This window comes from Aethalodelphis obliquidens, unplaced genomic scaffold (assembly GCF_003676395.1).
Source record: "Aethalodelphis obliquidens isolate GAN/ISIS:26980383/991018 unplaced genomic scaffold, ASM367639v1 scaffold37, whole genome shotgun sequence".
Lineage (NCBI taxonomy): Eukaryota > Metazoa > Chordata > Mammalia > Artiodactyla > Delphinidae > Aethalodelphis > Aethalodelphis obliquidens.
The window spans coordinates 14,345,737-14,360,682 of NW_020837981.1; the positions used below are offsets into that span (position 1 = coordinate 14,345,737).

Here is a 14,946-nt window from a genome sequence, read left to right on the forward strand (position 1 = left end):
TGAGGTGCTTCTATGTTGGGTGCATAAATATTTACAATTGTTATATACTCTTGGTCTGATCCCTTGATCATTATGTAGTATCCTTCTTCATCTCTTGTAATAGTCTTTATTTTAATAGTCTTTATTTTAAAGTCTATTTTGTCTGATATGAGAATTGCTACTCCAGCTTTCTTTTGATTTCCATTTGCATGGAATATCTTTTTCCATCCCCTCACTTTCAGTCTGTATGTGTCCCTAGGTCTGAAATGGGTCTCTTGCAGACAGCATATATATGGGTCTTGTTTTTGTATCCATTCAGCCAGTCTGTGTCTTTTGGTGGGAGCATTTAATCCATTTACATTTAAGGTAATTATCCATATGTATGGTCCTATTACCATTTGCTTAATTGTTTTGGGTTTGTTATTGTAGGCCTTTTCCTTCTCTTGTGTTTCCTGCCTAGAGAATTTCCTTTAGCATTTGTTGTAAAGCTGGTTTGGTGGTGCTGAATTCTCTTAGCTTTTGCTTGTCTGTAAAGGTTTTAATTTCTCCTTCGAATCTGGTTGAGATCCTTGCTGGGTAGAGTAATCTTCATTGTAGGTTTTTCCCTTTCATCACTTTAAATGTGTCCTGCCACTCCCTTCTGGCTTGCAGAGTTTCTGCTGAAAGATCAGCTGTTAACCTTATGGGAATTTCTTTGTATGTTATTTGTTGCTTTTCCCTTGCTGCTTTTTTTAAAAATAAATTTATTTATTTTGGGCTGCGTTGGGTCTTCGTTGCTGTGCGCAGGCTTTCTCTAGTTGCGGTGAGCAGGGGCTACTCTTTGTTGTGGTGTGCGGGCTTCTCATTGTGGTGGCTTCTGTTGTTGCGGAGCATGGGCTCTAGGCACGTGGACTTCAGTAGCTTGGCTTGAAGGCTCTAGAGCGCAGGCTCAGTAGTTTTGGTGCACGGGCTTAGTTGCTCTGCAGCATGTGAGATCTTCCTGGACCAGGGCTCGAACCCGTGTCTCCTGCATTGGCAGGGGGATTCTTAACCACTACACCACCAGAGAAGCCCTCCCTTGCTTCTTTTAATATTTTTTCTTTGTATTTAATTTTTGATAGTTTGATTAATATGTGTCTTGGTGTGTTTCTCCTTGGATTTATCCTGTATGGGACTCTCTGTTCTTCCCTGGACTTGATAGACTCTCTCCTTTCCCATATTAGGGAAATTTTCAATTATAATCTCTTCAAATATTTTCTCTTTCTTTTTCTCTTCTTCTTCTGGGACCCCTATAATTTGAATGTTGGTGCATTTAATGTTGTCCCAGAGGTGTCCGAAACTTTCCTCACTTCTTTTCATTCTTTTTTCTTTATTCTGCTCTGCAGTAGTTATTTCCACTATTTTACCTTCCAGGTCACTTATTTGTTCTTCTGCCTCCATTATTCTGCTATTGACTCCTTCTAGAGAATTTTTAATTTCATTTATTGTGTCGTTTGTCATTGTTTGTTTGCTCTTTAGTTCTTCTAGCTTCTTGTTAAACATTTCTTGTATTTTCTCCATTCTAGTTCCAGGATTTTGGATCATCTTTACTATCATTACTCTCAATTCTTTTCCGGGTAGACTGCCTATTTCCTCTTCATTTGTTTGGTCTGGTGGGTTTTTACCTTGCTCCTTCATCTGCTGCATATTTCTCTGTCTTCTCATTTTGCTTAACTTACAGTATTTGGGGTGTCCTTTTCACAGGCTGCAGGTTCGTAGTTCCTATTATTTTTGGTGTCTGTGCCCAGTGGGTAAGGTTGGTTCAGTGGCTTGTGTAGGCTTCCTGGTCGGGGGGACTGGTGCCTGTGGTCTGGTGGATGAGGCTGGATCTTGTCTTTCTGGTGGGCAGGATCGCATCCGGTGGTGTGTTTTGGGGTGTCTGTGAACTTAGTATGATTTTAGACAGCCTCTCTGCTAATGGGTGGGGTTGTTTTCCTGTATTGCTTGTTGTTTGTCATGGTGTATCCAGCACTGGAGCTTGCTGGTCATTGAATGGAGCTGGGTCTTAGCTTTGAGACAGAGATCTCTGGGAGAGCTCTCACTGATTGATATTACGTGGGGCCAGGAGGTCTCTGGTGATCCAATGTCCTGAATTCGCCTCTCCCACCTCAGAGGCTCTGGCCTGACACCTGGCTGGAGCACCAAGACCCTTTTGGGAAGTCTGAGGTCTTCTGCCAGCATTCAGTAGGTGTTCTGTAGGAGTTGTTCCACATGTAGATGTATTTTTGATGTATTTGTGGGGTGGAAGGTGGATCTCCACATCTTACTCCTCCTCCATCTTGAAGGTCCCTCCTAGCTTTTTAAAAATTGCTTAAAGGAACAATCTTAAGTTTGCAGAAATTTGGCGTCTTCCTCATTTCCTATTATCCACCAAGTAAAACTTTTCTTCCAAAGTTTCATTCTGTAGTATTGATCTGGCTGTGTTTTTTGACTTTCAGGTATGTGCAAGAGGGGAAATAATCAGGGTGAAAGTTCTGGGCATACTGGCTATGATCGATGAAGGGGAAACCGACTGGAAAGTCATTGCCATTAACGTGGATGATCCTGATGCAGCCAATTATAACGGTAAGAAATATTTGTAGGGTCTGAAGTCTTTATACCTAAATCTTACCCAGCACCAAACTTAACCTGTAATGACAGAGTTGTAAGCCCATGCCTTCAAACTGTTAAAGAATGGAGGAGCAAAACATTTAACAAAGCATTGCTATTTCTACTACTGAACTTCTGTGGTTAACTAAGTAAACTTTCTCCTTCATTCCAGGAAAGAGCAAATCTGGTAGTTTGTATTTCCTGTTTTCTTCTTTCCTTCCCCACATGCTAACACTTAGTTGCTCTATTTATTTATTTTTAAAAATTTGAAAACTGAGATATAATCCACATGCCATAAAATTCACCATTTTAAAGTGTACAGTTCTGTGGGTTTTGATACATACGCTAGTCTGTTAACCATCACCACTATCTAGTTCCAGAACATTTTCACCACTCTGACAGGAAGCCCCATATCCATTAGCAGTCACCCCCTATCCCCACATCGCTCAGTCCCTGACGACTACCAGTCTATTGTCTGTCTTTATGGATTTTCCTATTCTGAAAATTTCACATAAATGGGGTCACATGATATGCGGCTTCTTTCAGCTAGCATACTGGTTTCAAGGTTCATCCACATTGTAACGTGCATCAGTACTTCATTCCCTTTTTTTTTTTTTGGTGGTGAAATTAACATAACATAAAATTCACCGTTTGAACTATTTTAAAGTGTACAATTCAGTGGCATTTAGTACATTCACAGTGTTGTGCAACTCACCACTCATCTCATTCTAGAACATTTTCATCACCCCAAAGAGAAACTCTGTACCTTTTAGTTGTCACTCCCTGTTCCCTCCTCCTCCCAGGACCCGACAACCACTAATCTGCTTTCTGTGTCCATGAATTTGCCTATTCTGGATATTTCATATACATGGAATTGTAAAATATGTGGCCTTTTTGTGTCGGGTTTCTTTTACTTAGCATAAGGTTTTCTAGGTTCATCCATGTTGTAGCATGTATCAGTACTCATTTTTTTAATGGCTGAGTTATATTCTATTATATAGATATATATCACATTTTGTTTGTCCATTCATTTGTTGATGGACATTTGGGTTGTTTTTGGCTATTAGGAATAATGCAGCTGCTATGAACATTCCTGTATAAGTTTTTGTGTGGACGTGTGTTTTTAATCCTCTTGGGTGTATATACCTAGGAGTGGAGTTCCTGAGTCATACGGTAACTCTTATGTTTAGCCTCTTGAGAAACTGCCAAACTTTTTTCCAAAGCGGCTGCACCATCTTACAGTCCTGCCAGCAGTGCATAAGGTTCCGATTTTTCTACTTCTTTGCCAGCACTAGTTGTTATTTATCTTTTTAAATTATAACCCTTCTAGTGGGGTGTGTCTTTTTATTTTTGAGTTATAAGAGTACTTACATGTTTTGGATACTAAACCTTTATCAGATATATGATTTGTCTGTATTTTCTTACATTTTGTGGATTTGTCCTTTCATTTTCTTTTTATTTTTTTTTTTTTTTTGCGGTACGTGGGCCTCTTACTGTTGTGGCCTCTCCCGTTGCGGAGCACAGGCTCAGCGGCCATGGCTCACGGGCCCAGCCGCCCCGCGGCACGCGGGATCCTCCCGGGCCAGGGCACGAACCCGCATCCCCTGCATCGGCAGGCGGACTCTCAACCACTGCGCCACCAGGGAAGCCCTGTCCTTTCGTTTTCTTAATGGTATCCTTTGAAGCACTCAAGTTTTTCGTTTTGATGTAGTCTATTCTTTTATTGCTTGTGCTTTTGGTATCATTATCTAAGAAACCATTGCCTAATCCAAGGTCACAAAGACTTAGTTATGTTTCCTTCTAAGAATTTTATAAATATAGCACTTACATTATTTCTTTCTGCTGTTTTACAGAGTACGATCTCATATATATTTAAATATATGCAAATTATATGTAAACTCATTTAAAAAGGACTCAACGCCAACCTTTAATAGTACATTGGGAAGAAAGGTGAAAAGAGTCTGACTTTTTGTTTCAGATACTTCTGTATTGACTAAATTTTGTACGATGAGAATGCATTCCGACATTTAGCTCTGATTCTAAATGTAGGACTGTGTGTCCATTTTCAGATGTGCTATTTACACAAGAGTGCACATGCTAAATAGCGTGCTTTGGCCACAGTTAATGAAGCCACGCCATCATTACATCGGCACAATTTTCTGGGTGTCATTTCCCTGCAGTAGAGGTTATTAGGACCCTAAAATTTTCTCTGGGGGGTCGGCCCCATGATGCAAGCAGTATGCAGCTTTCCTTAAATGTCAGCCTAAGGCAATGTCCATCATCAGTTATAACTGGAAGAGTATTAGGTAGAACTAACTAAGAGTAGAACTCTTGACAAGTCACAACTTTGGGAGGGATACACACAGAGCCATGGAAGAGGATGGCCTACCCAGTAAAGCAACCAAGTTGGCCATGTTGATCCCCTTTGCTATTGTGAGCCCACGACAGCCAGTGACCCTTCTGCCTCAATTGTGGGCATCAGGAAATTGAGCATTTTATGCACATGGTTGCATGCTGGTTAGAGGCTGAATCCAGGGAACAGCACAGAACTGGTGCTGTCTTTGGTAGGATCTTTTTTTTTTTTTTTTAATTTATTTTATTCTGAAATTCAGTGACTTTTTGGGGGGCTATTTTTATATTTTAATCCTGGGGGGGTTTTTTGTTTGGTTTTTTTTTGCCATGTGGTTTGTGAGATCTTAGTTCCCTGACCAGTGAGTGAACCCGGGCCCTTGGCAATGAAAGCACGGAGTCCTAACCACTGGACTGCCAGGGGAGTCCTTGTCTTTGGTAGGATCTGGATGTGGCATCAGGAGGCAGTTCAGGGAGCTCTGCAGACCACTGACTTTGTCTGTACGTGTATAATGTACAACTGGAGGAACAAAAATTGACTGAGTTCTTTTCTCCTACTTTTTTCCTCTGGGTCTGGTGTTCACAGTTCCCTAGTCAGGATCCAGCATACCTTTCAATACCTGGTTCACAGTCAGTGAGTTAATCAACTGTTATATTTTTCCTTGCTGCAATGTAATACAAAAATATGTTTGATCTTTGTCTCCAGTTCCTGACAAGGAACTCCTAAAACACTTGGACTTTCCTGAGTGACGAGTGTCTTTTTTATTCATAATGAGCCCCTTTCATCACCCCTGAGTTTATGCTAATAAGGTGACTTACGGTGGGGCCCTTAGCTAGCCTCAGACCAGTTCAGTCAACAGAAAAACTGAATGATTAGAGGGTGAGAACCTCCAGCCCCAACCACTGACCTCTGGGATCGGGAGGGGAGGCTCCATAAAAAGTCTGGAGTCACGAGATGTAGAGCACTTGTAAGTTGGTGAACACACTGAATTGCTGGGAGGGTGGCACGCCTCCCCACCAGAGGGCATGGAAACTATGCACCCCGCATACTGTGCCCTATGCATCTCCTCCATTGGACTGTTCCTGAGTTGTATCCTTTATACTAAACCAGTAAACATAGCACAGTGTTTTCTTGAGTTTTGTGAGTCTTTCTAGCAAATTATCAAACCTGAGGAGAGAGTTGTAGGGAACTCTGATTTATAGCTGTTGGTCAGAAGTATGGGTGGCCTGGGACTTGGCGATCAGCGTCTGAAGTGGGATCAGTCTTGTGGAACTGAACCCTCTGACTGTGGGACTTGATGCTAACTCCAGTTAGATAGTGTCATAATTGAATTGTCGGACACCCAGTTGGTATTCCTAAGGAATAGAACTGGATGGAAAATTTGTTGGAAGATACCCTACACTTGTATTTTGGATTTCTGGATTTTCAAACTATTTCTGTATCAGATGATACGTTTTATATGAATTCTAAGTTCCTTGAAATTTATCAGTGTTTAAACATTTCCCAGTTCAGTTTGTAACCTTTCCATACTTTTAGTGGTACCCTGATAATAAAATGCATGGTATTCTTTAACTATGTAGATTATAAACTGGGCTTAAGCAAAGTTATTTTATAGAAATATAAATAAGCTGTTGTTGAATGTATTCCTCCTTCCAATTACAATTTTCCTGGTGGATTTTTTTTTTTTTTTGCACATGTATCTAATATTTGTTTGCATGGAGAAGCAGTTCAGTCATTTAAACTTGAGTTTGATGACATTGAGGCTAGGCACTGTTAATGGCTGTACAGAAACTTTTAAAAGTTTTTTACACAGGACACTTTTTTTTTGTTGGCCAGAACTAAAGTATTGTGATACTGAATGCCTATACTGTAGAGTGAGAAAAGCCTATTCACATTTAATATGTAACCTATCAATGAATATGTATAATGCATTTTTCTTGTCTTTTTGTATGTAATTGGAGTGTGATCCTCGAATACAGCCTCAACCTGTCTTTTGGTATCTTCTGTCCATCTCTTAGAAGTTATGTACACCTGCCGAACTATTCTCATTATGTAGCTGCCAGTTATTTCTCCCTTCTCTTATCTAGTAGGAGTCACTACGGTACTGATTGTTCTCTTAGTATACTTAATGTCAGAGCTATTTTAAGACACTAGATGATTTCCTTTTATTTATTTATTTAATTATTTTTGGCTGTGTTGGGTCTTAGTTGCTTCGCGGGCTTTCTCTAGTTGAGGCGAGCGGGGGCTACTTTTCGCTGCAGTGCCCAGGCTTCTCACTGTGGTGGCTTCTCTTGTTGCGGAGCATGGGCTCTAGGCGCGCAGGCTTCAGTAGTTGTGGTGCAAGGGCTCAGTAGTTGTGGTGCAAGGGCTCAGTAGTTGTGGCTCAAGGGCTCTAGGGCGCAGGCTCAGTACTTGTGGCACATGGGCTTAGTTGCTCTGTGGCATGTGGTATCTTCCCAGATCAGGGCTCAAACCTGTGTCCCCTGCACTGGCAGGTGGATTCTTAACCACTGCGCCACCAGGGAAGCCCCGATGATTTCCTTTTAATGTGTGTATGTGTTCTCTTCTCAACAAGGTGTTAGCTCTAACATTGTCTTGAAAGTTTTTGATAATCCATCCCGTAGCTCTTTCAAAGTACGCACTTGATATTTTTATTGAATGCATAAATAATTACATACACATCTTGCAATCTGAGAAGAGAATCTTATTCTCTTCTTAGATATTAATGATGTCAAGCGGCTGAAACCTGGCTACCTGGAAGCTACTGTGGACTGGTTTAGAAGGTACAAGGTTCCTGATGGAAAACCTGAGAACCAGTTTGCTTTCGACGCAGAATTTAAAGATAAGGTAATGTGTCACTCAGAACTGTAGCTTTAGGCCTATTTGTATTGAGACTTATAATTTAACCATATTGTTACCATCTAAAGACAATATCATCATAAAACAGATGTCTAAAGACACACGACAGGCTTGATGTTGATTTATTCATTTAAATGATTTCTTCCATTTTTGATAGAAAGAAGTGATTCAAAAGAGACTAAGTTATCAGGCTTTGGGAAAATATCGGGAATAAGAAAAGAACACGTTTCTATTATTCTAACGTATATCTCTTCAAATTATAGGACTTTGCAATTGATATTATTAAAAGCACTCATGACTATTGGAGAGCATTAGTGACTAAGAAAACTGATGGAAAAGGAATCAGTTGGTAAGCATTAACTCTTTTCTGCATGTTTAACACACAAAGCAGACTAGCTTACTCCAGAGGTTTTAATTACCTTAACATACTCCACCGTTACATTCACTTAGGGAAAGAGACTGGTTTTGTCAATGCTTATTAAGTCAGTAGGAAGTGTAGACTGAAAGAAAAACTACACAACGGGAAGGTTGTGAGTTAAGTTTTATTCGAGGACTGTAGCCCGGAAGATAGCCTCTCAGATAGCTCTGAGGAACTGCTCTGGAGAGATAAGGGAGGAGCCAGGATATATATGAACTTTTTTGCCGGGAAAACATGTAGTCAAGCATAAAAAGATTACTGCTATTCATAAAGAAGAGACCTCTCGAGTTAATGATTTTAGTGTTTTTCTATGTATGGGAAGAGGCAAGAATCTGGGGTCATGTGAAATTTTTTCTTAGAAATGCATGTTAACTATCTAGGGGCCAATATACCCAAATGTTTCCTGGTTTTCTTCATCCTGAATTCCCCTCAGGGCTCACTGTCCATGGGTGACTGTAGTGGCTAATGGCTTGATCCTTGTAGAACTGGAGTGGCAGGCAACATTTTTTTTCTTTACAGAAGGTAACTATATAAACAACTGAAAAATGCCACAAGATACTCTCTGAATAAGTACAAACTAAAACTATAAAGGGCGCAGTGAGATCAGAGCTTTGTAAGGCTAATCGGGAAAACCTGCCTAGCATCAGGGTGCTCAGAATGGGATGGGTATAATCAGGTTGAGTTCAAGGGTTGGTGTTCTCCGATGTGAATATGTAAGGTTCATTACAACTAAACCAGGATCTACTATGCACACTGAATTAACTACTACTAATACTAATAGCTAATATGACTGAGCAGTTAATATTTGCCAAGCCTGCAACACAGATGCAGGGAGATTAAACTTAACCAAAGTCATACCACAGTAAGCATTTTGGAGTTAGGACTCGCATCCAAGTCTGTCTGGCCCCAGATCATTTTTAGTACAGTACTTCCTCTTTTAAAGCTTATAAAAGAATGCCCACCATAACCACTTAACTAGTGTTGTTCTGGAAATACTAGTTGATGAAGTAAATAAGAGAAAGAAGATGCAGGAATATTGGAAAAGGGGGAGCAAATTGTTGCAGATGATATGATTGTGTACCCAGAAAACCCTAGAAAAAAGAACTCAGCAAGGTGAATAATTACAAAATGAGTATATATGTACATGGCTAGCTTTCTATATGAAGTGTAACAGAAACTATAATGGAGGAAAAGATCTCATGTAGAATAGTATTTAAAAACAAAACACAGTATAAATAAGAAACCTGAAGGACCCAGAAGAAGAAAAGTTTGACTCTACTGAGAAATATAAAAGATGTTAAATAGAAAGGTATATATTCATGAATAACATTCAGTTTCATCTAGAAAAAATCTGCATCTCAGAATAACAAGGGAAGTTCTGAAAAAAGTAAGGGTAGTGGTGGTGAGGAAGAGTGTTAATTATTTTGGTACTGTTTAGTAATATTGTTTTACTAAGAATTTGGTACTGAAGAAGAAAGTCAAATTATTCAGTTCTGTTAGAGTTTGATAGACCTAAAGTAGATCTAAAGATGTATGGGAATTCAATTTATAATAAAGAAGGTGTTTTAAATGAGTGGTTTGGACCAACCACTGTTTAGGAAGAAAATAAGACTAGATCTCTATCTCACTCCTTACATTCCTTACGCCAGATACACACACTGGCAACCACCCTCATGGCTGTGGCCGTTTCATTTAGGAAAGGTGCTGTAACCAGGCAGGTGCTCCACAAGTGCCCTGTGCAAGCAACCCAGCACCAGTGTTCTTACCTCCAACTACTTTATATCCACATGTTAACTGGGTGCTGGCTGCAAACTAGGGTTTGTAACCCTAGTCTTACATCAGCATTTAATTACAGACAGATAAATTGTAATGTGAGAAAATTCTAGAAAAAGTATAGGTGAATTTATTCATTAGCTTGTAATAGGGAAGACCTTTCCAAACAGAAGACAAACTCAAAATCCATAAAAGAAAGATTTACTTGTGGTATTATTTTTTTATATATCAGGAGACAATTTTTCCCAGTTTCTGCTTAAACAACACATGACAGAGGGCTAAATTCCTTAATTTATAAATAGCTTATTCTAATTGATAAGAAAAAGAATAATTCAATAGGAGAGGAACAGATAAAAAAAGAAAATTTACAGATAAGAAGATGTACAGTCTCATTTTATAATTTTTTTTAATAAATTCTTTCAGGATTTGTTTATTTCATTCGTAGTGGAATTAGTTTATTCTTTTTTTTTTTTTTTTTGGCCGTGTCGGGTCTTTGTTGCTGTGCGCAGGCTTCCTCTAGTTGTGGCGAGCGGGGGCTACTGTTCGTTGCAGTGCGCAGGCTTTCCATTGAGGTGGCTTCTCTTGTTGCAGAGCATGGGCTCTAGGCGTGCGGGCTTCAGTAGTTGCAGCACACGGGCTCAGTAGGTGCAGCACGTGGGCTGTAGAGTACAGGCTCAGTAGTTGTAGCACATGGGCTTAGTTGCTCCGCAGCATGTGGGATCTTCCCAGACCAGAGATTGAACCTGTGTCCGCTGCATTGGCAGGCGGATTCTTAACCATTGTGCCACCAGAGAAGTCCTCATTTTATAATTTAAAATGCAGCTCAGAAAGATAGTGTTATCCCCCAGTAGCTTTGCAAAATTTTAAAAAATTAAATGATAGCCGGGATGGCAAGAATATCTATATCTATATCTATCTATCTGTCTATCTATCTATCTATCTATCTGTCTATATGGTTGGTGAGAGTTTAAATGGGTACAACCTTTGTGAAGGGCAATTTGACAATATTCAGCCCAAAATTTTTAATGCATGTATTTCTTTGTAGAACCACTACTAGGAATGTATCCTATAGATATAGTCCCAAAAGATTTATGTATAAGGATGTTCATTGCAGTGTCATTTATAATAGCAAAAAGTTAGAAACAACCAAAACGTAATGGTTAAGCACATCCATATAATAAAACAGTATATGTCACAGAAAAAAAAAAAGAAAGTTCTCTCTATGTTGATAAGGAAAGATAACCAAAATATATTAAGTGAGAAAAGCAAAGTCCATAGTAGTATATTTAGTATGATCCCATTTATGCAAGGTGAGATACACACACACACCCCAGCATCTGTTTATATTTAAATTTTTTTTCTGGAGGGAAACAAGAGCTATAGATAATGATTGCCTTTGGAGACAACCATTTGGAGATGGGAGGGAGAGAGGCTTTCAATTTGTGACTTTCTGAATTTTCTAACTATATATGTGTATTACTTTTTTTTAATACATGTCAGTTTATCTGGGTAGTAAGATTTTTTTCTGATTATGAGAAAATCCTAATGTAAAAATAATTCTCAGGAATCTTCTGTTCTGTAAGTCAGAATAATGTCCTGTAAAATGCAAACATTGTCTCTCCACAAACAAGAAAAACTGAGCACACTTACACATTTGTGTGAAAATGTACAATCATGAGACTTTGCTTTTAATAACTTCTCTATTTTGTGGTGTCCTATTATTTCTATGGAAATGGGCTTAATGCATGTTAAGTGGCAGGTAACTGAAGATATTTATTTTTCATTTTAATAGAATATTTCTGATCATACCCATGTTATAATAATACACAATAATTTAATACATAGGAAATTTTGAACTATAGTTAACCAAAAAAAGTTTTTAAAAAATCATTTTAATCACAGTTTTCCCATAGATACTCTTATTAACATTTAGAGTTTTTTCTATTTACAGTCCTTTGTGTATAAGTATAATATTTTCAAAAATAATTAGGATCATATTGTATATAAAATTTGTTTTATGGTTTAAAAAAGTTAACACTATAAGCATTTCTCATGTCATTAAGAATATAATACTTTCCTACTATATAACATTCCATCTGTGTAATATTCCATCTCATGGATAAATCATTTTTAATCATCCCTGTTGTTGGACATTTTGGTTACTTCCAAGTTTTCACTCTTACCAGTAGTGAAATCGTGTATGTTGAACATCTTTGTACATCATAGTTTAAATCTCTGAGTTCTGAGGTGTGGAATTTATCCATCAAAGAGTATGTGCTTTTTAAAAGGTTTTAAAAGGCTTTAGACACATTTTTTTGTTTTTTTATTTTTGTCTCTTACTTTTTCTTTTTTTATTTTGTTGTGGACACATTTTACCAGATTATTTTTCAGGAATATTGAACCAGGTGTTACTCCTGCCAGGAGTGTCTATCTCAGATGTCAACACTGACAGAAACTGGATTTTTTTGTTTTTTGTTTTTTTCATTTTATCTAATTAGGAAATATATGTTTGTCATTTTCATTTGCATCTTAGCTCTTTCATTGAGAATTACACTGCATTCAATCACATACTTTAAAATCTGAACTTGTTAAGGGATTTGAGTAAAATTGACCACAAGAATAGCTGTATATTAAATGATTAGAATATTTAATATAGGTGAGAAAGCTTTCAACTAAGCCAGACTTGAATCTCATCTGGCCTACCACCTTCATCTTGTTATTTTTAACAAGAGAGAGTTTTAATAAGAGAGAAGTTTTTGTTACTGTGACTCATGACAATTTTCCTTTGTTCAATAGCATGAATACCACAGTGTTTGAGAGCCCCTTCCAGTGTGATCCTGATGCTGCCAAAGCCATTGTGGAAGCTGTAAGTAAAGGTTTCCTTGAAAAAGAACACGCCTGGTGGCCAAAAAATGGGATGTTGAATGGGAAGGGAAAGTACCTTCAATAAATATTTGAGGATGTCCTGTACACATATTACAATGTAAGATCTTGAAGTTACAAACCATAAATACAAGTAGACATTTGACTGAGGGGAAACCTGAGGAGGGTCCTAGCCAACACTATATTGGGCAGATAACAAAGTAGGACAATTTGTAAAAATCAAAATGACTCCAGAATGTTCTAAGTAACCCAAGTGCCTGAGTACTTATCATAAGCCATTTTTCACAAAAGTACCAATGGGAACTTATTTGACTTGGTCATAGCAAGGAATGAGAAAGTTACCAAATTTCAGGTACCATTGCAGGAGTGGTTTATAGTCCTAGAGGAGAATTTCATGTGAGGAAGTAAACTGTCCATCAAAGAAATTATTTTGTTTTTGTATTATTTTTAATGATCTGATTTGTATTAACCTAAAGACTGAAGATTGTCTAAAATTATTCTCATTTACAATATTAAATAAGGAAAACAAATGAAAATGAGGTCTGACTTTACAGCCTTGTAAACAGGGTAATACAAGGGAAAAGGACGATTTAATGATGAAGCCAATACATTTAGATTTATTTTATTTATATATGAATTTTGACAAAGTTGAGATGAATAAGATAAATTGGAAGGGATAAGCCATTGGTTAACAATCATAACTTTTCAATGAGAACATTCTGCCTACATTTTATATATATGTGTGTATATATAAAACCTTTATATATACATATGTTGGTTTTTTAATTCTTTATTTCAAAAAGCAGGTTTTTTTAAATTGGAGTATAGTTGCTTTACAATGTTGTGTTAGTTTCTGCTGTAACAAATTTATTTTTATTTATTCTCCTGTATGTCATTAAAAGGTAAGAGGTTTGAATTTGTTAGCATTTCTTAGCAGCAGAGCAAGCTCTGCATTGTTCCTATCTATTGTAAATTATTTTTAGGACCTAAAAATTGGGATAGTTGTCTTCTGTTTAGATTCCTTTTAATTTTTGTATCAGTATACTTTTTTAGCTTATTCTTTTTCTGGGATTAGACTAATACATTTTAACATTTTATTTTAGTTACCGCCACATGAACCTGCCTGCACAATACCAACAGATGGTAAGATCTGTATCTAGTAAAATTACGTTCAACATTATGCATATGTGTGGAAAATTACATCTGTATCTATAGACACGTCTTACATACCACATACATACAGAGAAAGAGAAGGACAGGGAGAAGAAGCTTTTTAGAGTTCTGTAGCATATGTGGGAAGAAAAATGGCTGTACCTACCACATTTAGGGCCACCGCTGTGACAGCATGACCATGACCCACTGTTCTCGGAGTTCCTGGTAGATGCCTTGTGGAGGTTGGAGCAGGCTGGGCTCTTCGTCCCCATCTGGCCCCAGGCTGCTTCACCCAGGAAACAGTTCTTTCCACCTTTAGATGTTAGAATTCTCTGTAAGGTTCTTCTTGTGAGAATTGCATGTCCATAGGATCAGCATCAAGAGTAAAGCAGCCCAAAAGAAAACACTGGTAAATTACCTGTTTTTGCTGTAGTGAAGCTTTGCATGTACGTAGGTTTGTTTTAATGTAATCCATAGGAGGATACATTAAAGCAAATATATTATTCATTGTTATATGTTGGGTATAATTTTGATTCCTAACAGGGATTCTAATTTTTTCTTTTCCCTGACTACAGTGGATAAGTGGTTCCATCACCAGAAAAACTAAGGAAATTTCTCTGGAATACAAGCTGATACTGCTGCATCCTTTTCGTCTGAAAGCATTAGATGCAAAAGTAGTAACTTCTCCAAGCTTTAAATTTATAGAACTAATCAATCCAATTCTGCTGTGACCAATCCAATATATCCATACTGTTATCCACCTAAAAGCATCTTTCATATCAACTAAGATAACTTTTAGTTCCTGCTTAAATATCAAGACAGTTGTAGTTTGGAAGTCATCTGTGAATAAATGTCCAAGATAAGTACGTATTGGATGTATATGTTTGCCATGTGTTAGGAAATAAAATTATTTTATTGAAACTTG

The 14,946-nt window shown here is 37.8% G+C and overlaps 1 protein-coding gene across 1 annotated transcript in view; it reads left to right on the forward strand.

The window, feature by feature from the left end:
• The window catches only part of PPA1 (inorganic pyrophosphatase 1), a 37,199-nt gene extending 22,253 nt beyond the window's left edge, over positions 1 to 14,946 (forward strand). The window contains exons 6-11 of the mRNA XM_027130013.1: positions 2,436 to 2,562; positions 7,656 to 7,783; positions 8,059 to 8,144; positions 12,783 to 12,852; positions 13,973 to 14,012; positions 14,597 to 14,946. Of these exons, the coding sequence (XP_026985814.1) occupies positions 2,436 to 2,562; positions 7,656 to 7,783; positions 8,059 to 8,144; positions 12,783 to 12,852; positions 13,973 to 14,012; positions 14,597 to 14,628 (483 nt within the window). The 3' untranslated portion in view covers positions 14,629 to 14,946. The remainder of the gene's footprint in view (positions 1 to 2,435; positions 2,563 to 7,655; positions 7,784 to 8,058; positions 8,145 to 12,782; positions 12,853 to 13,972; positions 14,013 to 14,596) is intronic.